Genomic DNA, 15989 nt, shown 5'->3' with positions numbered 1-15989 from the left:
AGGTTAAAAAACAACCCACAACCCAAAACAAACCACAAACACAACTCTTCAAATGATAGGCAAAATGCATTGGAAACTACAAGACTAAATTGTAACAAAGTGTGGTGCTATAGAAGTGAGAGGTTTTATTCTAGAAGATGTCACTTATAATGAAAGTAATATCAAATCTGCCTAATTTAGTACTGGGAAGTAAACAGGCAAAAGGTAAAAGCCCAAACACAGCACCTGACTCCTCTTCCAGCAGCTGGCAGAGCCTGAGCTGCCCATCATGCCTGGCTCACTCGCCTCACCAGCAAGTGATACTGGCCTTCCCCTCCCTGCTGCCAGTCAAGGACAGTTCACTGCACTCCCCAGGTTGACCAGGAACCAGAGCCTGCTGCATGACATTTCAAATGCTGAACCATTTCTGCACCTTTTTCCCTGTTTCTGGACTATCTCAACTACAAACTCTTTGAAGATGGAGCAGGACTCTCATACACTTTTGTAAACAACTGAGACCTTTACTCAATGTGGTAATACCATAAATAATATGTATAAGAAACTGAATTCCCTCAGTCATTAGGATTTAAACGGCAAAGGTAAAATTGGAAGACGAAAAATGTGCATCTCTACTCAAACTACACAATAAGATGGTCTTTATTTTTCTCTTGATGCCCAATAACATGGCGAGGGACTCTTGGGAAAAAAATTACCATGTCACAGGTGATGCATGCAAGAGAGAACTCAAAACTGAGCAGTCAAACACCAGCTTCCCACCCACCTCTACACTCACAATCCTGTCAGGTCAGTAGTCTTGCAACTGGCGTCACTGTAGTCAGAACTTAATCCTTGTCTGGTTTAGCACAACACCAACACACACTGATATAGGGTTATCTTTTTTTTATGTAATTCTTTACACTGCTATTGCTTAAACTTGGCTTTTGCTGCATTTCTCAATTCAATTTTACTTATGATCAGCTTCATTATCAGATTTGCAGCCAGCATTAGAGGGATTTCAGAGACCATAGGAAATGTTGATTTGTTTAACAACTGCTGTTTTTCCAGAGACTTTGTAAGCCATTATACAAACATTTCAATGCAGGTTTTATAAACCTTTAGTATTACAAAATAAATTTTGGTTCAAATTGAAGTTGACAGTTCCACTTCATAAATTGAGACACAAAGTAGAATTGCCTAGTTTCCCTCCTCAGCCTTTAAAAATCAACTCTGTTGTTTTTAGACTATTAAAATGTTTTAATAGCAATACATACGCAATCATGGTTAAAGCTACCTATTTTGGACAAGAAGGAATAGATGCATTAAATATACAAATGGTAGAGATCAATGTCAAGGTACTTGCTGCTTGCTCTGGTTTTGTTACTCACCAGATCATCCAAGAGTGCCTGCTTATTCTTTCTTTTCAACATCTGTTGTAGTTGTTCTTCTTTCTGTATGAGCAGTCGCCTTTGCTCATTTTCCTGCCGCTCTACCTCTAAAGCTTCCTCCAGCTCTTCCTGCTCTCGTGTCTGAAATGGAAATTAAAAATTGGTTCGTAGCAATCTTCCTCCTTGGGTGGAAAGAGCTTGCCCACAGCTCTACTTCTGTAAAAAGGACTTGAGAAACAAACAATAAGAAAACAGCCAAACTCTACTTTTAGGGTAGAATTTTAGTTAGAACTTCAAGGTGATTGAGAATGGCAATTCTACTTTCTCAGTAAGAGATAGCTTTGCTTTTCTTTGCTGCTCTGTGCAGTTGGCAGTAACTACCTAAATCCTGGCTCTTTAAATGTTAAGAGGATGACAAAGGCTTTTCCTTACACCTTCACCTTATAACGAACCCCACTTTGTACCTTACTTCTCAAGCAATGTAGGTGGGGGAAACCAAAATATAACCCCCTAACACTGCTCCTGAGCACCCTCCCCATCAGCTGCATCTTCTGTGGCAAGTACAGTGCACACTTATCAGTGGTGTAGAAGAAATACAAGAAATTACAAATCTGTAACTATTAACATAGAAGCTTGTAAGCTAAAACACATATAACCATGAACTGTAAAAACATTGCATTCCCAGAAAAATGACTATTTTTTTCCTATAACCTAGATTGCAGTTGTGTGACATAAGATGAAAAGAGATTACTAGTAAAAAGTGATTCATTTTTATTTCAGGATTTTGTTCTTGAGAAGTAAACTATTAAGTAATCTGCATTTAATAATTACAATGAGAGAAGGAAAAAAAAGAGGGCTCAGAGACAAGGGATAATAAAAGTATTAAACGCTATACAGAAGACAATCAAAATTGATGGAAGCAGTTTGAGAAAGACATCATTGCAGCCAAGAGCTTAGTAAAATTAGTTCTTATCCAAAAGTTGTATCATAAAGCACAGCTATATGATACAAGCTGGAATATTCTGAAAAACATCCCTTTAGCAGGCAAATCAAGCCAATGGGTCCCAGTGAGGCCTAGTTAATCCTGGATGCAAGAGCTGACAGATCTCATCACCTGCCACTGAGCCAACAGAATCTGCTTTCTTTTTTATAACTAGCAGTGACTCTCATGAAGATCTGGTCACTAACTAGCAACCCCCTGAAACTGGATCCCCTTTGCATTTAATGAAAGGAAATCAACAAACAGGAAAATACCCAAGTTGCTAATTGAGATTATTTGTGAGAATTTAGGGATCTAGTTAGTTCAGTCAACAGAACTGAAGATTTCAGGGCCCCTAAGACATTCCAGGCTTTTTCTACATTTATGTCTAGAGATTGCCTGGAATTTGGACTGAAACAGAATGAAACTTGATGAAAAGTGCTGAAAGATTAGTCTGAAGAGCCACAAAAATTGTAGTCAAGAATTAAGTAAACTGATGTACAAACCTAAACCACATCAGACTACAGGAAAAAGGAAGAACTATCACAAATTGGATCAAATTCTCTCTGAAAGGAAGACCAAACAAAACAGTAAAACAAGAGAGGGATGAGTTCTACAGGCAGCAAGCGTTTTGTCAGGCCCACCAAGTAAAGAAATAAAGATGATCATGGTGAAGCCTAGAGTAAACCCAAGATGACAAAGGGAAGAAGTAAACATCGTGCGACAGAGTAGGAGATAAGAAGTTACCTTATAACTGGAAAATAGTAGATGAGGAAGAAGGCATATGGGGGAAAGCTGAGGTCCATTCAGAATGCAAGGCTTTATATTTATAAAGCATATACATAGATATACACACACATTAAAAAAAAAAAATCCCTTCAAGAATCCCTTCTCCAAGAGCTCCAAATTTGTCTAACTGAAGTTGATGCATGGCCCTGCATCCAATCTGTAAAGTCATTAGGAATTGGCTACAAAGATGAAAATTATGGCTTGGATCAACAGAACAAGTAGTTATTCAAACCCTGAGATGACTGGTTCAGTAACTTGATATTTAGATGTGTAAGAAACAATTACATACTTAGGAAGACAGAAATAGGAAAAGTGAGATCAAAATAACTTACAGGGTCATAGTTTTGGAGACACTGATTCATCAGTTAGAAACCAAAGAAGAGAAAACATGATGCACTACTTGACCGCTACTGATTTTGACAGTGATGCAAGAGAAGAACAGTCTTAGGATCACGTCAAGGTACTTTCAGTAGAGCTGGGAAACCAGTGTTCTTTTCTAAGAGGCTGCTAACATCTCAGCTACAACACTGCATTCAATCCTGGTCTCTTATGTTTGCATAACAACAATTCAAGCTACAACAGCTAAAGCATAACAAAAACACCAAGAAGGATAGTTACAGATATTTATATTTGTCAGAAGCAAACTATTACAGTGGATAGAAAAATTTATGCCAGTCCAATAATGAAGGGACCATAAGCAGTTTAAATGAGAAATTAGGACACCTTTTACAATGTATGGAGTAAAGATATTTCAAAACCTGCCAAAAAGAGCTAGAGAGAAAGCACCCTTTCAGCTTTTGGGAGAGAAGTAAATGTATGGGCAAGATCATGCAATTTTTGTATCAGCAGCTGTCAGGTCTGTTAACTACGTTGTAGTTGTTGAAAAAGAAATGTTCAATGTTTGTTTCAAACACTGAAAAGGAAATAAAGAAGAAATGTCTCCGTATCTCCAGTAAGTCTGGATTCATGCAGGCTTGCCCAGCTCCCACCAGACAGCCTCTACCACACCAAGCCCATACAGAAAACAGAAGGCCCAGAGGGCTTGGGTGGGTACAGAGCATTTGTACACGACTTGGTGTGATCACACAGCCAGAGCACAGGCTGCCTGTGAGTCACATACATGAATGGAAGGTGGGCTGCAGGCTAAGCACATCATCCTCACTGTGACCCTAGAGGTTGCAACTACATTGTAAAATAAGACATGTAGCCAAATATTTAGCAGGTCTCTTCAAGCTCTGAAGTATAGGATATTGGACAGTGTCAGAGGCAGGATAACAGATCAGAGATGGACCCTAGGGAAATTTCCTTGCCTTTAAAAGGAAGAGGTTCAAACAAACATTTTTCAGATTCCAATCTCCTGTGAAATCCTAGAGCTAAAGCAATCACTGGGAGTTTTGCCACAGACTTCAGGGGAGTGAGGATTTCACCCCTACTGATTTGAAAGCAAGTCCCTAGTGCAACTGGAATACAAACACAAAACCTTGTTATGTCACACTCTGGGCAGAACCAGTAACTCCTTCAAGAAGCGGTAACAATGTGTATTTTTATACTGAAAAAATATTTAACAGATTAAACTCTTCTTACAGAAAGAAACACTTGCAAGTTTATTTTTAAAGAACAAAATGATATCTGAGCCACATTTTAATGAATGGATCTTCAAAGAACCATGTGTTTTGCACACAGATCATGTATACAATACTTCTGATGTTATTGTTATCAGCTCTTGAACAAAAGTTTCAATGTTTGTTTCAACATCTTTCATTTTAAATTTTGCATAAACCAGACCGGTGCTTTCCCTTACTTTTACAGCTCTCTCCTGGGAGCTTCAAAATGTCTGTGTCTGGATTCCTTTTTTTCCTTTGGATGAGAAAGGAATGATTGTCCTGGTAAAGGAATGAACTTGGTCTCTCCTGGATATTGTCCAACAACACTGCCAGCACACATGAGGTGGTGATGTATTAGATGCAGACTTTACTACTGCTTGTCCCTCTTCTCAAGCCTGTCCCAAAATAAACCATAGCTACATTTCAACTATCAATTTCATCTCTTTACACGGTACTAAAGATCATTATCACGGAACATTAGTGCATTATGGTTTTTGAACACAAAGTGAAGTCTACGTTGTACCTTCAGCACTGGCTTGGTTTTAAGACATTACAGAAAGTACTCCACCTTGAAAATCCTTTAATTCCTTAACTAATGAATAAAAATTGTAGGGGAGAGGAAAAGTTAACTAACCAGTTTTAGCTTATTTTTCTGAATTACTTCCTTGTTATCTTTCTGGTACAGCTCCATTTTCCTTTTGGTGTTCTCCAAATCCACATTGTTGGTCAAGTTAAATACTGCATAAACATTAGAAAGACAGAAAGCAAAAGCATAAGGTCAGCATGCATGACTACAACAAGGAAATACTACTCTTATGTTCTCTCTCCCTTCTAGCACCAGACATAAGCACCACAATAACATAATTTATTTAAATATGCCCTCTAAAGCAAGATACAATCTGCTAAATCAATACAAACTTCAACAGAGGCCAGCAGAGCTCATTTAGATTTATGCTTCTGTAGGAGATGAAAATTAGAGTCTTGCATCCTATTTTGTGATACTGATAATGATACACACAAGTATTCATAATATTATTATGTAAAACGTTGATGTTTCCAAGTGGTAGTCACAGCTAAAAACACAATGATTCTGGTAAAATTAGACTAAATACGTATGTAAGTGTTAGAAATTAAGTAATTTCATTTCATAAGATTATCTAATGCACAAAGACTACAGAGACTGATCAAATTCATAGAATCATAGAAGTTATTGGATTGGAAGGGGCCTTTAAAGCTCATCTTTCCCAACCTCAAAGCAGTAAGCAGGGACATCCTTCACTAGATCAGGTTGCTCAGAGCCCCATCAAGCCTGACTTTGAATGTCTCAAGGAATGGTGCCTCCACCACCTCCCTAGGTAACCTCTTCTAGTGTTCCACCATTCTCATAGTAAAGAACTTATTCCTAATGTCCAATCTAAATCTATCCTTCTCCAGTTTAAAACCATAGTCCCTTGGTCCTATGACTTTGTAAATAGCTTTCTTGCAGGGCCCCCTTCAGGTACTGCAATGCCACAATAAGATCTCCTCAGAGCATTCTCTTCCCCAGGCTGAATGACCCAAATTCTCTCTGAGTGTCTTCACAGGAGAGGTCCTCAAGCCCTATGACCATTTTTGTGGCCCTCCTCTGAAGCCATGTTTTTTCTTGTTTTGAGGGTCCCACAGCCCTCATTACTTGATAAAAGATACCAATGTACAATTACCTTTATTATAAGGAAACCATAGATGTATCCAGATTAACAGTTTAAAGGACATTCTTTTGATCTCTCCATAGTGACAGGCTATATATCACACAATTATGACCCTGCAAGCAGGGTTGGCCAGCAAGCTCCATAGTTTAGCACAGCATTCCCAATTATCTACACATGGCACAGAAGACACCTCAAGAAATTGAACAGTTTATAATCAACAGCTTGAAAGATGTAGATGGTTTGAATGACTAGTAATTTGATACTATGTATGAGCCCTTCACCTCTAGGTCACTGGTTCAATTTTGGGTCAAGTGAATTCCAACTGAAAGCCATTATCACTGGGAAGTTGCTTGGTGATCACCATCCAGAGTGGACATTGGGCTCGTGCCCATGGCATTAGAGTTACTGAAGACTGCCAACAAACAGCGTTAAAAGTCTCAAAGAGCTTTGTCACGTGGCTACAGTAAATTTACAATGAAGCAAAGAAATCTGCACTGCCATTGGTAAATCCCTTGCAAGAAAACAACAGCACAGCAACTGTGCTAATTGAGACCCTAAAGGAGGGGAGGTTCTAGCGGAAATGTCAGTCCAAAACTTGGGAAGGTTTTGGTTCAGTTCTCTCTTTCTAGGTTCTCAGCGACTGGTTCAAATAAACCTTAGGCCTATGCACCACTGCCAAGTCATTTATATAAGGCTGCTAGAGAGATATTGAAAGAAGAGTGAAGTCTGTGTTGTTACTCAGCAGAACAGTACACATCTTGGTTTGGTTAAGAAATATCCCATCTTTTATCCTTTGCACAAGTAACACGGCAAGAATGAGCTTTCAGAAGGCTCCCAGAGACCAAACCAGGAATAGCCTGGACTGGCAAACCAGTTGAGAACAGCAAAGGAAACTGCAAAAAATCAAAGCAAGGAGCAAATGGAGGCAGGGGAGAAAAAACAGAGAAGGTCCAAAATGTCAGAGTTGTAGATACAGCTCAGTTCTAAACTGCTACATGGCAGCTCACTAGTGCCAAAAAGTGGTAGCTCTGTTCTTATATCTCTCTTCCCAGGCAAAGGCTCTGACTCCAGGACTTCTGTCAACAGAAACCCTCCAGTAACCTGAACTGGCTCAAATAAGAGAGGGTCAGGCAAGTGCCAGAGACAGTGCAAGGGAAGATAAATTTATAAATACAAACAGGAATACTCTTTCCAGGAGTACTGAGCCACCACATGATCTTATTCTTATCCAATGTATTCAGTCCTTCTGCAAACTGCAGCAAAAAGCACTAGGCAAGACCAACCTGAAGATATTCCCAACCTTAAACAAAACAAAACATTGCATTTACCGTTTTTCGCACCTTTTCCAAATAGCAAGCAACATCAAGAGGACTGACATTTTAATTCAGCCTGGCTCCTAAATCAGCTGAACTCTTCCATCCCAACCCCATCCTCCTCACAACAGAAGTGATCAGAGACATAGGCTGTTTTTGTGGCTTAAGCATTTCACCAGGATTGAAAACCTTCCAGCTTTTCTATTGTTCCTGGGCCTTTCCTATAGTAGATGTCTCCCACCTGTAAGAATCATGAGCAGGGGAATAAAAAGCAGATAGGAGAATGGAAGTTGTCTCATTACTTTAGCTACATGCAGCATCTCCCTTCTGTAGTATCAATCTCACCTCAGGTGGAAATTCTGGACACTGTTCTTGATTTTTGGAAGCAAGTAACTCATTTCAAAAAATTACTTTTTTTTTCTTCTCCAAAAGACGTAACATTTTCCAATTTCATACTGCAACACACATGCATTTTCTGGTCATAGGAGCGTTTCCTTATTAAAACACATTATTTTAGTCTGTAGCATTTCAATGGCAATTCAACCTCTAATTTCCCCGCCTACAACTCCCTGATGACAAGCAGCTTAATATTTGAGTATTACAGCAGAGAAGAATTGTCATGTGAAAATGCTGGCATACAATAAGGCCAGGGCCCTGCAATGACAGCAGCTGCATGGGAATGTCAGCACTTCCTACAACTTAAATCCACACACCAGCTCTCTAAACTCTTCAATGACGACACAAGAAAGAAATAGCACATGAGACATGCTGTGCTAGCGGGATGCCCAGATGCCACCTTCAGGTGCAAGAGGAGGAGCGAGATGCCAAACGCCTTTGAGCTCCTGAACATCTTGCTTATTTCTCTAAAAATAATCCAGCAATAAGCTGATGATCTAGGGTTTGCAATTATTGCTGCCTGAAATATGCAGTCTTTTTCCTTTCTCAGTTACCTTTAATGGTTCAACTAGTCACAACCTAGGTTCATAAAACAAAAATTGTGATATTTAAAACTCATACTGAGAAAAGTAAGCAAAATTTAAGTCCAAGCAGGTGTCTGTCTGTATCTAGAACTGCATACAAAAGCAGGTTTACTTTTCCACTTAAAATGCACTAATATTTCCATATAAGAGAGCAATTTCTGCACCAGTGTTTAAGAAATTTTCAATAGCCACTGTTACAGCAACCTTAAAGGCCCACTGATATACTCACAGTAAGATGAAAGACAGTTTCCTGCTATAAAAGAAGCAAGTCATAGGTAAAACCTTCTCAATGGTAAGATCTGCTCATGTTGATTCTGCTCTGTCAATCTTGCTCTACTCTGGTGGCACACCAACAACCAGATTCCTAATTTCAGCACCCTCAAAGACCAGAGCAGATTTCTCCTACTGAATTCATAGTCATTAAAGAGGAACATTATCTTGGTCCAAACTATCTGCTCCTCAACACTAAGCTATCCACATAACAAGACTTAAAATACTGAAAAGTGAGATTTTGTGGCAATGGTATTTCATGTTTATATTGACATCATTGTCAATAGCTGACCTTTAATAAAAATGAAAATACCTTCCCTCCTACAATAAAAACCCCAGCAGCAAAACAAAGTAAACTCTGACAGTGCGTGATCAGTTGCCAATCACCCAGCCAAACCACTGTACATGTTTGCTAACAGCTTTTCCATGTATTTCAAACGCCTTTTCATCAATATTCAGAGAATACAAATTCCTGCCATTGTATCCTTGCAATTACAGCTGTCAAGGCCATTTTGTAAGGGGCACTAGGCCACAAAACATAATTAAGAGATTATTTCTTTCCCTTCTCTCTTGTTCCATCCATGTATTAGTTACCATTTAAAAATCAGCAAGTATCAAATCAAAGAACAGAGTTACTTATACTCAACATTTCACCTTTTACAGAGCTAGGACTATGCAGGGTGTCATTTTCATTTGGTCTGCTTTAAGCTTTGTCAGAGATTTATTTTAAATATAATTCTTTCAAATGTTCCCTTTAAAAAAAAAGAAGCAAATGGATTTTAAAAACAGAAGAACCAGAAAGAGGGGGGAAAAAAAATTATATGCTACACGTACTCTGAAAAAATATTGGTATAGATCTGAATATTACTGGCAAAGCAGATGGCTCATTTGAAAAGGTTTCAAAGAGAAGACAGACCTATTTTTGTCTATGCTGAAATATAGAATAAGCCAATATAAGAGGCCTGAAACCCTCCAGGGGAAAGAAACAGAAGCTGTTTTGTATGCAACAATTATTTATCTACTTATTCATCTCACATTGGTTGGTTTATAAAACGACTTGCCTTGAGACATCTGTTGAAGTATAACAGGAAGACTATTGTATTTTTCTCAAACATTTCATTCTATTTAGGTAAAACTCCCTACTTCTGAAACTCAACCTCTATAGGGAGACTTTTGCTACTTTTCAAAACAACATTTATTATGTGATTCCACACCAAATGGAAAAAAATATTTTCCTAGTTATAAAAGAGAAAATTTTAATTACATGGCACAATAATTTGTCCAGAGAAGCAGAACTATGAACAAATGTCACTTCACTGCAGGACTTTTAAGTCCATCAAAATCTCCCTGCTTTAGTCTGAGACACTGTAAATTCTGAGACTTCTCCTAGTTCCTTGAAGGACAGCAATGCCAGTGTGTAAAAAATACTTGCTATTCAGAGAGTGGGAACACTTCATCTCTGGCAAGAGATGATTATTCTGCTGATAGTGTTTGAGCTGCATTGCTGGCATAAGCCAGATGAAAATTTAAACATTAGCAGTACTAATTTGTTATAAACAATATTTCTCCCACCCTACTACAGGCTCCTTAATCATCATCTTCGTAAATCACCAGCTAGAGATCAGGAATGATAGAAGAGCAACTGCTCTGGGCAGAGCATTGCAAAAGCAGATGAAACCACATCCTCAGCCTGCCTAAGAAGTGCAAAGCTACTATGGCACTTTCTGTTAGTGTTTTTGCTACTGATGCAACCAACATTCTTTGTGAAAATAATTATCAGAATCAAAGAAAAGGTGAGGGTGGTGAGGCACTGGAACAAGTTGCCCAGAGAGATTGTGGAGGCTCCAACCCTGGAAGTGTTCAAAGCCAAGCTGGATGGGGCCTTAAGCAACCTGGCATAATAGGAGATATTCCTGTCCACAGCAGGGGGGTGAGATCTTTAAGGTCCCTTCCAACCCAGGCCATTCTATGAAAAATCAGATCTATGTCACGAAAATCTAGGTAGGTATTAATAATTATTTGTTTATCCTCTGTTTTATTTTATTAGGTAAATAATTTCCCAGAAAAATATCTTAGCATACTAATGAATTACTGAAATCACCCAGTCCCATCAGTCTATGAAAGCTCATTTTGGCTGGAACTGTGTAGTACTGAAATCTTTGATCAGATGAGGTGACTGAAACGGATCTTTGATAAAGCTATTCAGTTTCCTGTTGAGTAATTGCCATTGTCAAGACTAGCAATACCTTCCTCATGCATACACAGGGAGGGAAAAAAGAAGAAAAAAAAATACAAAACAAACACCACAACCCACAAGTGATCACAGATACCAAAATCCCTTCTGTCCAAGGATCACTTGTGAGATAAATGTTCTGAGCAAGATAAATCATTAGGCAGCAAGTATTGCATAAAGTCTTGGAGAAGCAATGAGATGGAGGAATCCAAAGGGCACAAATACAGAAGCCTCCTTCCAAGTTGAATGCACTGAATGCTTTTAAGAAGCAATAATTACAATTAACAGTTGTGTTGCGGTAACACCTAGAGGCCTCATTCAGGTGTCAGGAGAATAGTGCCAGGCAGTGTGTAGCTGCATGCTGAGAGGTAGGCCCTGCTCTGGAGAGCTTATACACTGGCTCTTGAAAAACTGCCTACATAGATACTCTGGGGAAGAAGAAAACGTGCAGGATGGCCAGAGATTGTAACTTGTGGCAACGCCCTGAAGTTTAACCTTGTCCTGCTCATCATAGGGGCACAGACCTGACTTACTCAGAATGATCTTGTCCACACCTTTCCCAAAGGCAGGTTTTAACCCCAGCGTTAATGGCAACAAACTGTGTTTACAGTGTTCTCAAATTGTCCAACTGATTTTTCTTCTAGGGAAAACTTACTTTAAAATGTGGTTTCTATTTAAAGCCTTGTATAACACATTTTAGCCCAAAGCATTATTTAGTGGCTACATTCTACACCACTTCAAAAAATGTGTTTTTTATAATAGAAATCTTGAGAAGTGACTACCCTAATGTTTGTTTGACCTTCCCCTCTCACACTCTTGCTATCCCACCCAACTCTTTTCTTTAAATAGAAAAAGCCTGTAGCAATCCTGATATGAAGGGTGAAAAATGTGTTTTCAAGTGAGGTCATCAATGGAATAAGACAGTGCAATTGCTGCAGATGGTGGAGCCACCCCTAACATTTGGGAAACTATTAGAATTGTGCCAGGGCCACATGAAATATATAGGATGTCTACATTTTCTCTGTCAAGCAACTACTTCATTTAATCCCTCACAACAAACAACAAGAAAAAAAACTTACTGGCAAAAAGAAATCATGGAAAAGCTGCACTTGAACTCTCTCACAGGAAAACTGAAAATTTGGGATGGGGAGGTAAAGGGGAAATCCAGTTCTCTTGCTTCCTAGCTCTCCAACCTGTCAGCTTGATCAACCACCAGAAGCTGCTGCCAACATGATATACATCTTGGCTCTCCACAGGCAAAACTTTGTGCTGTGTGGCTATGCCCTTTCTTTTCCATTTTGCAGTCCAGTTCTTTTCCATGCACTAACAAACAGGGAATTGACAAAACAATGAAATAAATATTCTCAGCAATAAAATGTGAAGTAACCATATAGAGTTAAAGACACCTTTAACACCTGGTTCAGCCATGCCACACGCAACATGCACAGCAAAGACACTGGAAGGAGTCACACTATCGCTGTGTGACTACCAGACAACAGTCAGATGGAGAATTCTGCCCAGGAGTGCAAGCAAGGAAGGGCTTCGCAAGATGTATGCCATGGACTTTGTCACCAAGGAAAGGAGAACAGGGCTTGAATTCTGACCTAAGGTGGTGTTCTTGAATCTAACCCTGTCCTCCCCACTTCTGGATCTGCCTGGAGTTAATAGATCATAAATGACCTCTTTGACGGTGAAAATTAAGAGCCTTCTGACTGCTCTCCTGTCCTCTCATTACGCTGGCTGCTACATGAAGAAACGAGGAGGTAGTTAGAATTTCTAGTCTTTTCATTATTTCAGGTGTCCCTTCCAGGCAACCAACTCCAATTCCTAACAAGTCTATCAGGCTTCTTCATGACATGTTTGCAGGGCCAAGACAATTATTGACAAATTCACTCTTCACAAAGTTATGAAGAACAGACATAATTACTGCTGCCTCTAAACCATGTTACACCAGAGCAAGGTCTGGAACCATTTGAAATTTAACAACCTAATAGCAAAGGCTGGGGAATCATAATGTTATGCACAAATCAGTGAGGTTAAGGCAATTTCAGGCAAAACTTCAACTCCTTTGTTGCAGATGCTGAAACCCCTGCAACATCATTAAGTGGGAAACCTGTATTTAATGTTACAGAAAGTAATTTTCCTTTCCATGAGCACACAGATTCTTCCAGGATCCTCTGGCAAAGATGCAATCATTTTTTCTACTCACTCCCTCCTTCCCCCACACTATCCAAAATAATATACAAACAGAACTACACCCACATCGTCTCCTCCAGATATTTGGGCCCATGAGTGTGCCTGGTGTTTCCCAGCCACACAATTTAGCTCTCCAGGCTCAGCCTTCTGATGCCAACAAAAACATTACTCACAGCAGTAAGTGGATTGGATACATTTCTACAAAACACCACAAAGCGAAGAGGCGCAAGGGCTCCTTTGAGAAACCAAAGGAGAGCAGCAACTTCATGGTTTTCTTCAAATCACATTCATCGCCACTCTTGCTTGTTCTAGAACACCTCCTCTACCTCCGGGATGGAAGAAGTCTCAGCAGCTCATAACACCCAAGAAACAAACCACCTAGGAGTCACCCCTATGAACACATCTTGTTTTTCTAAGCAAAATCCATCATTACACCATAAATCACAAGCTACCCTGACTACAAAGAAAGTCAGCTCTGTTCATAACACAGTCCCTTCACCAAAGGGCAAAGTTCTGCTTCAACTAATCCGAAGAGAAAGAAATCAATGCTTGCTCCTAAACCTTCTCCTTCTGCACAGCAACATAAAATGCTACCATAGTGGTATGTAAGGTCATCAGCTTCAAAGAAGCTTCAACTACTGTACTTGCAGAAGAAAAAATGATGAAAGACACCATATGGCTTCTGTCATGGTAAATAAAGCTAATGGAAGCATAAAATGAAAATTTCAATTTCTCCTCTCTTTGTTTAATCTTTCCCAGTGTAGCACTGACAGTCCCCTAAAAGTCTCTTTTCCAGCTATAAAGTACTACTTCCTCTTTGAATGATGTTTTTTTTTCTCTCTGGCAGCTAAAATGTTTTACTTAACAATGTCCTACAGTTCAGCAAATATGATCAAAAATGCACAGAAAAAAAAATTGGTAACATCTGATACCATGATAAATCCTATTACAGCAACTCAACTCAGACATTCTCATAGGCAGCTGAGTCAGAAGATAAAAGTCTTTGGTCTCATGAGCAGAACAATACAAAAACACAACCATTAATACTTACCAATTTCTTCTATTTCTTCCAGGAAATCATTATATTCACGGAGACTAGGGAAGTCATCCTCTCTTTTATTGTATCTTTGAGAGAAGAGAAGCAATTTCAATTCAACAAGGCTCTTACTGCAAGCATATCAAATATTGACCAATTTTTATTTAGCTATTTGATTTGTGGCTCCCACAACTGACCAAGTTACAGCATCTTTTAAAATAGACAGAAATGTTCATTTCAAAGGAACAGAGTCAGCCTGGCATAATTCAGGGCTATCCTTGCCTGCTCTCTGCCAATTCCTTTTACAAGGTCACAGGTAAACAGGAGCACAGAGGCTAGGTTCCAAGTCAGCCCTTCAGCATGAGAAAACTGTTATCAAAGGCAAAGACAACAGTAGCAGCCACAATAAAAGCTTTTCTAGAAGTATCAGAAAAAGTAGTTTGACTTTCTTGTGCCAACAACAAAAAGGCTGTCAGCAGCAAACCAAAAATCCCACACAATTATCTTATTTCATAACAACTATTTCAGAAATCATATATTCAAGTCATGATAGCTGGAAAAAGTAAAAAGATGAAGAGACAACTGGCTAGAATGTGAACAGCCTCTGAAAGTCAAGACATGCAGGCTTTCCTCCCATGAAAATTCTGTCTGCTGTATGGACCAAGATACAGGACATCCAGGTAGATCAAAATCTAATCCTGAGAACTCATCCTAGATTCCAATTTGGTGACATTTTTTTCAGCCTGATAAAAATTAATCTGGCAAATCCAAGTGGGCCAAGCATTTTACAGCCTCATCTGCTCTAACTGTGCTTCACCCCATGCTTAGACAACAAAGTTGAATTCATTACAGTTTGACTTTTGTTTAAGTTCAGTAGGCTTTATAATCAAACATGACAATTATTATTGTTTTCTACATCAGAATCCCAGTATTCAAAGTCACAATTTCCCCACGCTTCAGCAACATCACATGACTTATTCAGTATTGTACTCAAGTTTCAGATAAAGGCTGCCAACCTTACAGTTTACCTGCACATCCATTTTTGCACACACAACCCTCTTGGTGTTTGGTACATTGCATCAGACTCTCTTCTACCAAATCATCAACTGGCCCACTTATTTTGCTTTATAAAATGTCAATTCTTGGCCACATGGAGTCAGATACAATTTTAGACCTCATTTATCTCAGTCCCAAGAGCTCTCAAATCTGCATGAGACTAGTAACACAAGACTTCTAAGGAAACTTCCTCACTAACAATTGCTGTGTGAAGTAGAAAACAATGTGAACATAGCTTCTCTTCTGTCCATTTTCATTTTGGAGAGAACTAGCCTTCAGCTCTCAGAACAGGTCTCTAGGGAACAAAACAATCAAAGTCCTGTTTTCTTGCTCCACTCCCATGTTCACCCCCCTCAAAGGGAAAGCAGCTGTGGTCCTCAATATCTAATCATCTCCATTTAGGAGGTAAGTCTTTGCCAAGGGAAGCCACAGAGAAACACCCAACAATTTCTAATGGTAAGCAGGAATCCCCCGAGGCTAA

The 15989-nt window shown here is 39.2% G+C and overlaps 1 protein-coding gene across 1 annotated transcript in view; it reads right to left on the bottom strand.

The window, feature by feature from the left end:
• The window catches only part of MNAT1 (MNAT1 component of CDK activating kinase), a 127718-nt gene that overhangs the window by 73046 nt on the left and 38683 nt on the right, over nucleotides 1-15989 (bottom strand). The window contains exons 3-5 of the mRNA XM_009903730.2: nucleotides 14468-14541; nucleotides 5371-5474; nucleotides 1365-1505 (exon numbers count right to left, since the gene is read on the bottom strand). Of these exons, the coding sequence (XP_009902032.1) occupies nucleotides 1365-1505; nucleotides 5371-5474; nucleotides 14468-14541 (319 nt within the window). The remainder of the gene's footprint in view (nucleotides 1-1364; nucleotides 1506-5370; nucleotides 5475-14467; nucleotides 14542-15989) is intronic.

This window comes from Dryobates pubescens, chromosome 5, assembly GCF_014839835.1.
Source record: "Dryobates pubescens isolate bDryPub1 chromosome 5, bDryPub1.pri, whole genome shotgun sequence".
Taxonomy (NCBI): Eukaryota; Metazoa; Chordata; class Aves; order Piciformes; family Picidae; genus Dryobates; species Dryobates pubescens.
The sequence above is the reverse complement of the archived record's forward strand: the minus strand, read 5'-3'. Positions and strand labels throughout refer to the sequence as shown.